The sequence below is a fragment of the Hippocampus comes genome, unplaced genomic scaffold, assembly GCF_001891065.2.
Source record: "Hippocampus comes isolate QL1 unplaced genomic scaffold, H_comes_QL1_v1.1 scaffold501, whole genome shotgun sequence".
Lineage (NCBI taxonomy): Eukaryota > Metazoa > Chordata > Actinopteri > Syngnathiformes > Syngnathidae > Hippocampus > Hippocampus comes.
Window position 1 is genome coordinate 230,468 of NW_017805779.1, and position 14,250 is coordinate 244,717.

Genomic DNA, 14,250 nt, shown 5'->3' on the forward strand with positions numbered 1-14,250 from the left:
CACGAGCGCCATCATCAGCGATGATGGCGAGGTGATGAGACGTGACGGAATGGGTTCACATCACAGACACGGGTGGGGGTGCTTATTTGGGTGGGTGGGCTTGGTTAATAGACAATGTGCAAATAGCTGGTTTGGGGTGGGGGGGCAGGAAGGAAATGCGACAATTTCTGCTGGTACCCGGACTCCCTCTAGTGGAATACAGAAGAACGACTGCCTAAGTATAATTCAGTTGTATTTAACTTTGGAGTTTAAGAAATTTGCATTTAATCGACACTGAACGACACTTTTATGTACAAACGGTGTTCAAACAACGTTACAAAATAGGTAAAGTGTGTCAGCTTGTGGGAGATCCAATGGAGGAAAACATTCGGCAGAAATGCTTACTTAACGACTGAACCCACGCTGAGCTTCTGAATCACAAATCACTTCCTCCAACAGACAAAAAGTAATGTGGAACAAAACGTGGTCGAAAAAATATTGTACGGAACAACAGGCAAACATCACGCTAATGTAATGCCCCCTGCTGCCTGTGTCTAATACCGCACTCCTTCTTGGCTTCAATGATTATAATAAAAACATGAATTTGAAGCAAAGCAGGGCACTTACAATCGGGCCGAATGTGACAATTTTCCGCTTTCCTGGTGGCTCGTGTGAATGTGAAGGCAGAGCAACCTCTTATAATGCATTCTGTGGCTCCCCCTTGTGGTTAGGGGTGAGAATGCCCATACGCGTCCCATTTTAAAACCTATTACCTGTATAATACAGTCTGTGGCTCCCTCTTGTGGTTGGGAGTGAGAATGCCAAAACGCGCGTCCCATTTTATGTAATTCTAAAAATGGCGAAAAAGCAAAAAAAACGACATCCAAACAAAGCATATGGTGACGCTACCTTTACAGACAAAATGGCATATCGTATGCTTGAGATGCAAGAAAACGAGGGGAATTAATTATAGGGAACTTTTATTTTCTGCTACATTTCCGTGGCAATATCAAGGTAAATACAGTGAAATATTTGTACTTTAAGATGACATCACCCACCGATATTATCATCGAACATCGAACGTTTTACACGAGCGGTACTTGAACGCATGTCAGCTGCCACACGGGCACATTAATCGAAATGGCCTTTTTCATTCATCTACAGCGCGGTACTCCAAATAATGTCATTCGACATGTAAGCTGTTAGTCGTGTAATTAATCTTAAAAAAATAGAATATAAGATGAGGTGTAGTTGTGTCTGTCAAGTCTTTCTTGGTGTGTTATTATTGGACAAACGTACAAATTTCTGTAAATCAATACATAGTTTCTTAATCAGACAAAAATAAACAAACTAAATCCATCTATCCTCCCGTTGTCTGAGCCGCTTATCCTCACAAGGGTCGCTCTTCAATTCTCTTCATTTAACTCGGCATAAAACTTCATTGACGTTCTTTCATCAAATGCACTTACAGGACTGGTCAAATGTTCAAGAAATCTCCCATTTTCGCCACTTCTTCACTTCACATTTAACTTTCTGACTGAAAAATTCAGCAGTTTGTTAGTCTTGTCCACAAAACAGCTTTACTGGCAGTTTGTCATCCCCTTTTAACTGCGCTGCTTGAAAGTGCATAAAAACGGGAAAAAGTGTGAATTCCATCACATCTGCACCGCGGTTTGATTTCAAGTCACAAGTAGCGAGCGTAGTTCACAATCAGCGGCACATTGCGAGTGGAGGGCAGAAATAACAGTGAGAAATGTACAAACAGCAATGTGTCGCTTGTTCAGTGCATGTCGCAGTAGTACACAAAAGTGAGGTCGTTATTTTGGCACGGATGTACCTCAGTCGAGGGATACTGGCTTTCATCTTGTGCACAAAATTGTTAACCAGAAAAGTCAGCATCGAAAAATAACTGACTTTTTATCAGTAGTTGGAGAATAAGAGATTTGTGTGTTTTCCTTGTGCTATATCCTATCCAACTCTCAAACACATCCAGGCCTTTTCACTTTCGACATAAACGCCATAAAATGGTTTAAAAACGGACCGGGGATCGGTTGGTTAGTAACTACGTGCGCAAAGATTAAGGTCAGGCTAAAAAAAAAAAAAAAAAAAAAAAAAAAAAAAAACAACCTAAAGTCACAGTGAGTTTGAGGGTAAATGTTTGAGCAGGGAGGGGGCGGGGGGTGGGGGGTCCTCAGTGGCAGATGGCAAGCAGGAGGCGCTTGAAGTCACCGCTGCACTCGTCCCTCAGTGCGTCCTTCAGGGACACGTCGTACTTCTCCAGGTACAGGTCCTTGATGGTCTCCAGGTCAAACTGGGTGACACAACAAAAAAAACAACGATTATGAGAATTTATGGGTGAACAATCAGCAGGCTCTGGATAAAAAAAAAAAAAGTAATCCGGGTTAATGCGAAAAAAAAACAAACGACACACAAGAAGTTGAATCGTGATGTCAACACAACCTTGATAGAGGTAAAAAATAAAAATCTTACCTCAGAGCGGCATACGATGATGCGTATGAGTGTGCCCTCATCAGTCCCCGCCCCCTTCATGGCGTCATTTAGACGTCTGGCAAAGTAGAGCTGTGGGTTCTTGGCGACTCTCACTGGACGTTGACATAGAAGGACACATTTGATTTGTTTTTTATTTTTTCGTAACACACATGACCTCAGTCCGTCTGGCATTAAACTATACACCCACCGAGAGCCACGTAGCATCTCTTCAGCGTGCCTGAAGTTTCGTTCTCGATGGCGTCCAGGATTTCTGTGCCGGACAGCTGCAGGGAAAACAAATCAACATTCAAGTCATCAATCAAGTCAACATTAACGTTTAAAAAAAAATCAGCACAGTTCCACCTAACAACATCAGAATTGGCCGGCGCGTCTGAGCGGATCTACAAAACAAAAACAGGAAATCTGCCATTTTGTTTTCAAGGGTCAGCCATTTTAGGCTCATTTTGGTCATTGCCGCTTGTCCTTGAAAGACGTTTTGAAAATTCATCCCCCAAAAGCCAGTTTCCCTTAGTCACATGAAATTTGGTAGTCATATCTATCATGAGTTGACCCACAAAAAAAGTCTCAAGAAGCCATGCCCGAAAAGACACGTGAAGTCTGCCACGTTTGTTTGAAGGGTCAGCCATTTTAAGGTCACTTCACTCGTTGCCACGAGGCCTTCAAAAACTTTTCGAAAATTCAGCCCATAAAGCCAATTTCACTTCGCAACATCAAATTTGGTAGCAATAACTATCATGAGTTGACCCACCAAAAAAAAAAAAAAAAAAAAAAAAAAAGACACAGGAAGTCTCCCATTTTAGTTTGAAGCTCACCTGCTCATACATCTTGAAGGTGGCCTGGAGTTGGAGATAGTTCCTCGAGGCCAGAATGAAACTAAAGGCGGACTCGTCCGTCCCGAAGCGACCCTCGCCCGCCTGCGTCGAAACGATAATGCATTGGAATCGACAACCACTACAAAAAGGCAACTATAAACAATTGGAAGTCACCTCAAAGAGAGAAGTGGCGTCCTGCTCTGCCAGCTCTTCGTCCACCTCGTAGCTCTCGTCTCGATTACCCTGCGACACGAAATGTGATTCAGATGCCCTGGCCGGATCATTAATATTCTTAAAATAAGTGATGTGAGATCGCTATGGCAACAACAGAGCTGCAAAGGGCCAGTGCAATTTCACAAATGATTCTGAACGTCTAATTTATGACTGTTAAGTTGAGTGGCACGTTACCTGCATGAGAGCCATGAGCAAGTTCCTCACGTCACCGCTTGTGTCTCCCTCGATGTCGGCGTCCAGATCGCGTTCGTGTACTGACAACCGAGGGGGCGACGCATTAAGATAAATACCGCCCACAAATATATACGCGGCCATTTTATGCTGTTTTTTTTTTTTTTTTTTGCCATTTCCTTGGAGTCCTTGAAAAGTATGAAAACTAAGCCCTCCAAAGCATAAAGTTTGTTACACTTGTTCAACATGACTAGCAGCATCCAAAAGGCTCATAAAGTCATATCTTAAAAAGATACAAGCAGTCCGCAAATTTTCAGGAGTCCTTCAAAAATATTTGGAAAATCCAGCCCCCAAAACTACTTCCACTTAACAACATAAAAATTTGGTAGACATGTCTATCATACGACAACCCACACAAAAAAATAAATAAATAAATAAAAACGTCTCAAGCAGCTATGCCAAAAATTTTCCTCACCTTGAAAGTAGCATTCCCTGAACAAGGCAATATCCTGAGAAAAAAGAAGCAAAAACCCAATGAGCGCAATTTAATCAATGAAGTCTGTTCTTCGGGTGTACGTAGCAAAGCAACTGACGGAATTTGTGGCGGTGCACAGGAGCTCCACCAGCACGTCCTCGTCGGTGCCCGCCCCCTTCATGGCCCTTCTTAACTCCTTGACGGCGTAGATAACTGGCGGGTCAAGCATAGCCAAGATGGCCTTCTCAAAGTTTCCCGACAGCTCTCTCTTTAGCACGTCCACCAACTCCTATGCCAAAAAAAAGACATCATAAACATCTCGTTTTACAGCAAACCCTCGTTACGCTAAATTACGTCATATATTTAAACGCTAACCTATTTACCCAATTCATAAAATGACATGTTTAGAACATCGCCTAGCATAATGCTAACATTTCACGTGAAACAAAACAAAGACAGGTGCGCGGCAATTAGCGTAGATGTTACGCTAATTCCAAACGTCTGCTACTTTACACGCGCGGCGCAGCAACACATCCAAACAGAGCAGGCAAAACAGAATTCAGCGTTGTATATTTAACCACTAAAATGTTCAACCAAACCAAAGAAAGTCTGCTAATTCAATGCTAACGCTAAATACAAAATGACAGCGCGTGGAAGTCACAATTATTCCTAAGCTTCAAACAACTGCGACTTCACACATGCAGAGCAGCAACACATACAAACAAAATGAAATGTATTATTATTATTATTATTATTATTATTATTATCATCCATCAAAAAAATTCGGAACGTGCTACTCACGTCATCGTACTTGTCGGAGTACGCCTGCTTGATTTCTTGCCGCTGATCTGAGCTGCGGTTGGCCAGGATGTCGATGATGGCCTGTTCGTCGGTGCCTGCAAATGTATATCGTCATCAAAGGGATTGTTCCAAAAAGCTGATTTGATGCTTACCCAGTCCCTTGCAGGCTTTTCGGATGGCCTTGATGTCAGCGAGAACGTCAAAGTCCTCATAGGGCACAATGGTGGGCTGCAAGTAAGAGAGAGACACTCCTTAAGAAACTTTTTTTTTTTTAAAATTCATTAACAATTGCACTATGGCCACACATTTATAAATATTCTTTACTCTCTGTTCAAATGGAAATAACAAGAGCATTGTGTTCCATCTCAAGCTCGTGTGTGTTGTTTTGCACTAAGTTCAGTTAAATTAATTCAATTAAAACAATCACGGAGAATATGACAGGCATGCGGAGGGGGGGGGGGGTAATATGTGCGCGTGAGTGGGGTAGAGCGTCAGGTGGCCGAGGGGGGTAGGCGAGAGCACAAAGCTCCACTGGAAAAATTCCAGGGCCTCAATTCTAAACAAACATCAATGAGTTATGCTGGTAGAGGGTCAGTGACACCCTCCCCCCTCCCCCACTCCTCCATTCACTTTCCCACCGCCTCTGAGAGATCCACTGTTATTGACTTCCCTTGACAAGTACTTACTGGCTGGATTTTAAACAACCATGTAGCTTAACCAACCAGTATGCTATCTTAATGCTAATGCTAGCAGCATTTTGGGAGAGTAGCTGTGAAGCAACGGATAACTGAACACAAACAGTACCGCAACTCGTGCAAAGAGATAATACAACAGTACTTAGTCATATTTTCTTTATCCTCTGCATAGAACAACCAATATTAGCGCTGTACTGATGAGGTGAGAGCGGAGTTGTGATGTCTCAATGAACTGTCTATCCGTCTGTATCCATCTTAGACTGCACCCAGTATACTGTATGTGCAATATTGTGGTTCGTAAGACAATGACGGACGGATGGACAGACAGACAGGATCTTCTCAAACGAGACTGTTGCACATGCATTTACTTGCAATCGAACCAGTATCAAGTCTTGCAGTATCAAGTATCACAACTAATCTAATTTCTTCGTCCACCTTCCAAGTGCTCTGGAAGTATTTTGCCCAAATGCTGTGCTGCTTTTTGCCCCAATGATTTTGTGCACGATGAATGGAGGTTTTTAGTGCGGATAAGTGGAGTGACCGTGAAGGCATCACGACCCCCCACCACCACTGAGCAAGTAACGGGGGCTGCCATGAATTGCGCATGGGCGTGGCCTGCTGCTCCACTAAACGTCGTCATAATTCCACTAAAATGAGCAGAAACAAGACAAATCCCGACAATCCAGCGGCAAAACGTAGCGAAACATACAATTTGTTTGTTTTTTTTTTGTTTGTTTGTTTGTTTACGAACGCAGGAATGACAATGTTAAGAAATTTCGGTTAAAAAACAGGCAATCGGCAGGATTTGAAGGCAAACAACACCAACCTGGCAGTTCCCCATGACTGGAGCTGAAAATCCGGCTGGTGATGATTTGAGGTCGAAGTTCGTCTGAATCGGAACAATCTGTCCGGTCTGGTCCAAGATGAGAAGGAGGAGGAGGTGGCTGCGGCGTGTGACGTAATCACGCACCGCCGTGATTTAACTGTTTGCGCTCCCGCCATTTAAATGTATTTAATTTTAAATAAATTTGAAATACAGCTATATTTTTCTTATTATTATCATGCTTGATTGATTCTAATAAATAATAAAAATACAAATACATTGGATTGAAATCCACAAAATTATAAACATAAATTTGAATTTGAAGATCTGTTTTTCCTTTTTTGAATTAAAAGGCCACAAAATGTATTTTTTTTTGTTTTTATAAACACCAGATTTTTCATTATTAAAAGGAAGTGAGTAAGTCGTAGTGAGTTAATGAGGTTGATATGACAAATGCAAATAGTACACGATTACTTCGTAACATTACTGGCGTTGTGTTGGTGATTTTCTGCATGTGATTTGTTTATAGATAAACTCATGAAGAAAGACTGTCAACAGTCGTCATCCAACAGTTTCTACACTGTGTATAGTGCAAGCGCAATTGGTGTTTTCATCACATGGAATGAAAAAATCAATTTTTGCCATGCTCCTCCTCTTTCCACCACCAATGCCTCTGTTTTCAATAGATAAAAATGGTCATCTGGTCTTGAAGCATATGTACGGTACTATGTTTCGTTTTTATTTTGACTTTTTAATTGATAATTTTAAGAGAAATCTATACTGTTAATTTGTAAATTATAAATGCTAATTAAGGAAAAAATAGCAACATTTTAATTGAATGGAAAAAAATTTAACACTCATTTCACTGTGCTGCACGTTCTGGTGTTCCCATTTTAGCCACTGGGGGGCAATATTATGCAGTCATGCATACACAAACGAATCGGACTTTTACTATTCTAGTAGTCATTTTTTTTCATAGAGGATTAAGAATATTTTCCTATGAGTAAATATTTATTGCTTTGAAAACCACAAATATCGATGCAAACCATTAGCATGTCATTGACCTATTTTCATTCGCATTAAGCTTGCGGGACACAAGGTGAATTCTTGTTGGGTGAGGCAGTCAACTTTAACTGGGAATGGAATTAAACAGCTTGATTTTTTTTTGATGAATAATTAAAAAAAAATCAAAGTTTCTCCTTTGTAAAGAGATCAAGTTGTGCACGTGTATCAGTTGGTTTAATAACTCTTGATGTCATTACTTCACATTCCAGTACGAATTACACACTCAAGAGAATCATGATGTGTCCATCAACCTGCAATTTCTTTAATTCTTTCATTCTTCAGGCAGACGGTGTGCAGCCAGAGGAGAAGACAAAGAGATGCTATAATTAGCCGCTGACGTCAAAGCAAAACGTTTTTCTTTTTTTTTTTCATCTTTCTGAATGAACGCTTGAGTGGTGTGACTCACTGGCATCGTAGCTCAGGGCTTTGTGTCTCTGTGGTGTGCGCGTGCACTTGTTGGGAGGTAAGAAACAAAGTACAAGTAACTGTATGCTGTACTTGTGTAATCATTTTTCTAATTACTTTTTACTTTTACCTCCAGCATTTGAAAACGGATATCAGTTCTTTCAAAATAAGAGTTGTTGTTTTGCAACCGCAGCAGGTGACGACGTAACGTAAAAAAAAGTAATGAGAGAAAGTCAACCATGGTTGAAGTTGGCAAGCTAGCTCTTGGTTGAAAATACATTTTTAATTCTTGTGGTAAATTACAAATGTTATTGTAACGTTCTGACTCTGTACTTGTAAAATTCGGACAAATTGCGGATAGATGCGACATGATGATGGTGACAAAGGATTACTTTGTCTCAATGAACCTCCTCAACTCACTTAGGCGTCAAGACGCCACCAGGTGGCGCCAAAGAAATACGACTTGCTACTTTGGCCTGAAATTACAAAACTGAATAGGAGTTTTTTTTAAATTAAATATTGGCGGACAGGTTCCCCTCCAAAAAAATTGCAAATAAGACGATTAGCAAATGCCGGACGAGGATCTGATCGGTACATTTTATTTGCGGGAAGCAGCAACTAGCACAATCTCAGGTGTTATCTGACACACTTAAGTGCTTATAAAAGAGATGAGCTCACAGCCTCATACATACCCCCCCCCGCCCCCCCGACCCCACCACTCTCACCAAATGGACAGTTATGACTCACTGCACGCGCGTGTGCTAGCTTCAAAATAGTCATGCCGGAAATATGAGGAGCAAGGCCTCGTAAGAAAGACTACAAAGATGGCCGCCAGTGACGCCCCCTCATTCACTGCAGCAAAAACAACCAAGAAATTGGTCACGTGCATTTTGTCATCCGTCCATCATCCCCATACGCGCGCGCGCGCGCACACACACACACACACACACACACACACGCACACACACACACACATTTTATATATACAGAATATAGTTCTCTGCCATACATACTGTATCTTCTTTCCAAACTGAATAGATGTTGTCATATCTCTTGTCTTTGGCTTGGCAGTCACCTTATTGATTTTTTCCCCCCTCCCAAATCAATGCTAACAATATGTTTGCGATGCTGTGCCGCCGCTTACCTTGCTTTTTTCTCGATGCCAAAGCGCCGACCGTGCAACAATGTAAAAGAGCTGCTTCGGTGGCGTCTTTTGCTTGTAATGACCATAACCCGATTGAAAAGTGATGACAAAAGGTGAGCAGTCAGTGTAACAAGAATAGTTTTTAAAAAAGTCCGTGTGGGAATTTTGGCATCATTTCGTATTCACCCATTGTTGTCCATTCATCCAACGTTGGAGAGGTGTGCAAGTTCATTTTAGGTGAAGGTATTCAATAAAAATAATTTGTAATTTTGAAAGTGGCTGACATCTTCTTTTTTTTTTTTTCTATTTCCCCTTTCTTGGCGTCGCTTCCAAAAGAGTCGACGTAAAAGCATTTCGGGAAGGGGGCCAAGACGCCGATGGTTGTTGGATGCGCGACACTTTAAAAAGGGTCTGCTCGTCTTAATTGTTGTTGTCCCCATCATCATCGTCATCATCATCAACATTGTGGAGATTAGACTTGAGCACTAGCACACAAAATGACTTTTTTTTTTTTTTCTATTTGCCCTTTCTTGGCGTCGCTTCCAAAAGAGTCGACGTAAAAGCATTTCGGGAAGGTGGCCAAGACGCCGATGGTTGTTGGATGCGCGACACTTTAAAAAGGGTCTGCTCGTCTTAATTGTTGTTGTCACCATCATCATCGTCATCATCATCAACATTGTGGAGATTAGACTTGAGCACTAGCACACAAAATGACTTTTTTTTTTTTTTTGCTTAATATTCTCGTCACGTGCTGCAGAACCTTTTTATCAGAAATGTACCACTTTTGTCATTACGACTTTTTTTCTTGTTACATTTCAACTTTTTTTCGTAACATGTTGACTTTTCTTTGGGCCGACTTTTTTCTTGTCACAGTATGACTTTTTTTCTCCCTCATAATATTACAACTTTGTTCTTGAACGACTTTTTTTAATCCTAATTTTCCACATTCGTATTGTTTCCTTGTTTGGAATTTTCTCGTCACATTAAAACTCGTCCGTGACTTTCCTTTTGCTCTTTGCAACAGCGTCGCTTTGTTTCTCCCCTTTTGTCTCGACTTTCTATCTGGATATGAGGAACGGCATCCACATTTTTTTTTTCATATAAATATTTATTGCAGAGGAGGTAATCTTTTTATTTTCCTGTACATGCTATCACAATAAGAACACAATAGAAATCTACCAAAGTTTTGCCATATATGGATGCTATAAGCTTGTCGTCGTCACAACAAGCACATAATACAGTGGGTCAGAGACACAGTCACTCACTATACAACTCGTAACAGTCCATAAACATCTTTTTTTTTCTATCCAGGGCAGTGAAACATTGGTCCGACTAATTTCTCGAATTCATGCAGAAGCCACAAGATTTACGACGTTACAGCATTGTATAGTAAGAGTAGTAGTAGTAGTAGTAGTAGTAGTAGTACTCGTAATAGTAGGAGTAGTAGTGGTAGCAAGAGGAGGCGTGGTCAGATTTTGATTGACAACGGGGTTCTTCGGTCTGATTGGTGGATGAGGCGCTACAAGGGAAGTCGACGTCTACGTGTGCGCGTGCGTATGTTGGCACCCTCCCAGAATGTAAAAGACGAAATACCGCTGCATTATTACGTGTTGTCGCTCTCATCTGGAAACACGGCGGGGCCGAAGTCGTCCTTTGGGACAGCGGCTCGTCATTCATTTATTGATATATATATATATATTTTCAAATTATTCCTAACAGCTTACCATGCACTTATTTATTTATTTATTTTCAAACGTTGATGGCGGTCCTTTTTTAAATGATTCCTAACCGCTTACCATGCATTTATTTATTTATTTTCAAACGTTGATGGCGGTCCATCGACGTCTCAACGTCAGACAGCAAATCTCAAGCGTCGAAATCAAAAGAATGACGACGCATTTCCAAAATAGGGCTACTTCTTTTTAAAAACGTACGGCTGACCGGCGATCACCGGGGGCAGTACAAGTCAACATGGCAGTGCTGCTTCTTCTTTGCAAGACGTCAATCAATCAATAAATAAATACAATAAATAAAATAAATAAAGGTATGTTTGCGTTGAACACGATCCCACGGATGTTTGTTTTAGGTTGGCATAGCAGGACACGATTATTGACGTTTGTTGCCGAGCAGGACGCCGCTGGCTCGCGATGGCGTCGGGACGAAAGGATGAGGCGAGGAGGCTCGTTCCTCGCTTTAGGCACATACAGTACATCAGAACGTCAATTGAATCGATAGCAAACGAGAAGAGAAGAAAGGATGTGAGAAGATGAAGAGTCGGTGAATGGAGTTGGCTAAAGTGCTTTAGACGTGACCGGATTCCGAAACGCTGATGACCGACGTCCCTCTGCGCGGCCTTGAATCTTCTTGAGTTTTCGTAATTCCTCTGTGACTTCATCAAACAACTCGTCTGAGTCGTCGCATGAGTGACGTTCGGGTACAGACACGCAAAACTGCTTCGGTGAAGAATGGAAACTTGCATAATTGGTCTACGAGTAGGATTCAGGATTTCCCTGCGATCGTCTGGAATGCTCATCGGTCTCGTTTGTAAAAGGTGTGGTCGTCAAAAGTACGCAAAACAGGAACCAAACGTCGTTAAGGAAGGCAACTCGTGGAACAGAATTGACTTTTTTTTTTGTATAAGTCACCTACGAAGAGTCAAATGTCAGATGACCGCCCCCGCCACCCCGCCACCCTCCGAGGGCATCACTGGTCCGTTTAGGCCGAGCGTCACGCCGTCTTGTCGTCAAAGTCCCAGGGACAAACGTCGGCCTTCTTCGCCGGATTGGGATTGCTCTTCCTGGCCACAGCGGATTTGTCCGAGCCGCTTTTCTCCGACACTTCTTCAAAGTCCCACGGACAAACCTCAGCCTTCTTGACTTTGGCCGCCCCGACGTTTGCGCTCTTGCGTTTCTCGACGACGGCCGCCTCCTGATGACCGTCGGCGTCCCAGGGACAAACCTCGGCTAATTTCTGTCGCTTCTCGGGAGATTTACTCTTGTCCTTGGCCGTCGTTCGACTCTTCTCTCCTTGGCCGTCTTTTGATTTGTCCTTCTCAAGCGTCCGAGTGGATCGACTTCCCTTCTTTTTTGACGGGGATTCCTTGGGTTTGGAACTCCGAGACGGGCTGGGCAGGCCCTCAGAACTAGGGGACGCCGGATTGTCCCATGGGCAAACTTCGGCTTTAAGCGAGCTAGCCGTCTTAGAGACATCTGGGATTGCGTTCCTCCCTGGAGTGTCCACAGTCTTTGCGGGAAAAATCTCTGCCGTTGGCTCTCCAAAGTCCCAAGGACAAACCTCGGCCCGGTTGCTTTTGGTGTTTTCCGCTTTGGACGGAGGTTCCCGGTCCGTCTTATTTGGACTGGAAACCGGACCGCTTTGGCTCTCGGTTCCTCCCGCCTCCCAAGGACAGACTTCCGCTCTTGCGGTGTTGGTCCACTGAGCTTCCTTGGAATGTTTGATGCCGGAGGAATTCGGATCCGAGAGCGTCTGCTTTTGGGCTTTGCCTCCCTTGATGTTGCCCCCGTGTACCGTGGTGGTTTCTTCCGGCGCTATCGACACATGTTTTTGGACCTTGTTCTCCGAAGGTGTCGGGAGGTCTCCCACCTCCCAGGGACACACCTCGGAGACATCGTAAAGGTCTTTCCCCTTGACCGGATCGGAGGAGACGGCAGGTTGTTTGACGTTTCTGCTTTTGGCGCTGAGGTTCTTGGATTCGCTCTCATCTTTGCTTCTCGGCGGAGCCTTCTTGGGGCCATCCTCGGCACTTTGGGTTTTTCCGGCCAAGCACAGCGTCTTCTCCTTGGCGGTGGCGATGACGCTGAGGGATTTCTGCAGCATCGAGGCTCGAGGGTGGAGGGGTTTCTTGTCGGCGGTCAGGTTGTGGGCGCTGGCCGATTTACAGACCAGAGGCACTGACTCCGTGGACTCGCTGGGAGCGTTGAGGTTCTCCCGGGATTTTTTCTTGACCAGTTTTTTGCCCATTAGGGCATCCAGCAGGGAGCCTTCCATGGCACTCACCTCCGTCTTGTCCGTCGCCGAGCTGCTCGAGTCTTCGCTCGGGTCTCGGACGTGATCGTAGCTACTGTGTGACTTCTTCAAGGAGAACACCTTGTTTTTCAGGGTCTCGTCCTTGGCCGGTTTGACGGGGTGCATTTGATCGAAGGGGTTTTTCTTCAGGACGCAGATGCTGTTCCGATTGCTGCCGTGCTCCCCGCCGTCCTTTTCCTCACGGCTGCACTGGCGGTGCACCGACTCGGGGATCTCGGTGATGCGTCTCATCAGGGAGCGTCCGAGGCCCTTCTTGGAGCTTCGCTTCTTCTGCAGATGGGGGTTGTTGGCCAGCATCTTCTTCCTCTTATAAATCTCCAGCTGGGAGTAGAGTTTCTTCAGCTCCTCCTGCGTGTCGGAGGGGACAACAGGAGAGCAAAGCGGTCAGGCGCCGCTTCCGAAAATCTGACACAACAACAGATACAGTGGTACCTTGACTTGACAGGTTGAATTTGTTCTGTGGCCAAGCTGCTAACGAATGAACTGAAATGCCATTAATCCGTTCCGACCGCCGAGAAAAACCCGTCATGGTTTTTAATAAATTTTCATCTTCTGTGCCCTCACGACTGAGACGGTTATGGAAGAAGAATCAAAGTGTCCTCGGGCTCGCATTGACAATGTCACGTGACCCGAACTCAGAAAACAAGGTGACAGCCGTCGACATTCCCAATGCGAGCCCGAAGGCATCCATTTTAGTCGACGCAAATTATAATCAACCCTGTCACAACTACTCTTAACTCATTCACTCCCAAAGACGTTTTTAAACGTCTTTTCAGACTTGGTGCAGAATTGGCTGGTACTGAATGAGTTAAGTTGGGGCACTCATAAGTCAAGGTGCCATTGTATTATCTACTGAGGGTAGGGGTTGGGGGCGTGGGAGCAGACGTTCTACTGCACATGCGATACAAGTTCATGACACGTGACGACAAACAGTCCTCCATTGATGCACTAAAGAATTTGGCATGCGTGCTTAAAAGACAAAAAAAAAAAAAAAGACACGACAGTTGAGGACAACTGAGGAAACGTACGAGTGGAGTCAGCGTTAGCTCTGAAACAGCCTCTGAGCTCTCTTCCTGCATGATCAAGTC

At 43.7% G+C, this 14,250-nt stretch overlaps 2 protein-coding genes across 3 annotated transcripts in view; both read right to left on the reverse strand.

Moving 5' to 3' along the window:
- Positions 1–942: 942 nt before the first annotated feature.
- LOC109524729 (annexin A13-like) lies at positions 943–6,637 on the reverse strand. 2 transcript variants are annotated; one of them, XM_019884787.1, is made up of 11 exons: positions 6,505–6,637; positions 5,136–5,211; positions 4,984–5,078; positions 4,301–4,468; positions 4,183–4,216; positions 3,711–3,790; positions 3,477–3,545; positions 3,303–3,404; positions 2,678–2,753; positions 2,470–2,582; positions 943–2,290 (listed from the first exon to the last, which is right to left on the reverse strand). In XM_019884787.1, exons 1-11 carry the CDS (start codon positions 6,517–6,519, stop codon positions 2,171–2,173), a joined length of 948 nt encoding a protein of 315 aa, XP_019740346.1. In that variant the 5' UTR covers positions 6,520–6,637; the 3' UTR covers positions 943–2,170. The 2 variants fall into 2 exon arrangements, with proteins under 2 accessions (XP_019740346.1, XP_019740344.1); XM_019884785.1 differs by having other exon boundaries at positions 4,301–4,471; positions 6,505–6,636.
- Positions 6,638–11,752: 5,115 nt separating this feature from the next.
- gpr158a (G protein-coupled receptor 158a) overlaps positions 11,753–14,250 on the reverse strand; it is a 32,982-nt gene continuing 30,484 nt past the window's right edge. The window contains exon 15 of the mRNA XM_019884765.1: positions 11,753–13,510. Within this exon, the coding sequence (XP_019740324.1) occupies positions 11,843–13,510 (1,668 nt within the window). The 3' untranslated portion in view covers positions 11,753–11,842. The remainder of the gene's footprint in view (positions 13,511–14,250) is intronic.

Excerpts from the sequence above, each read along its gene's own strand:
- LOC109524729 (XM_019884785.1), bottom strand. Across the intron at positions 3,405-3,476 it reads ACGCCACTTCTCTCTTTGAG|GCGGGCGAGGGTCGCTTCGG; the intron begins GTGACTTCCAAT and ends GTTTCGACGCAG. Across the intron at positions 2,754-3,302 it reads CCTTCAAGATGTATGAGCAG|CTGTCCGGCACAGAAATCCT; the intron begins GTGAGCTTCAAA and ends TTTTCCCTGCAG.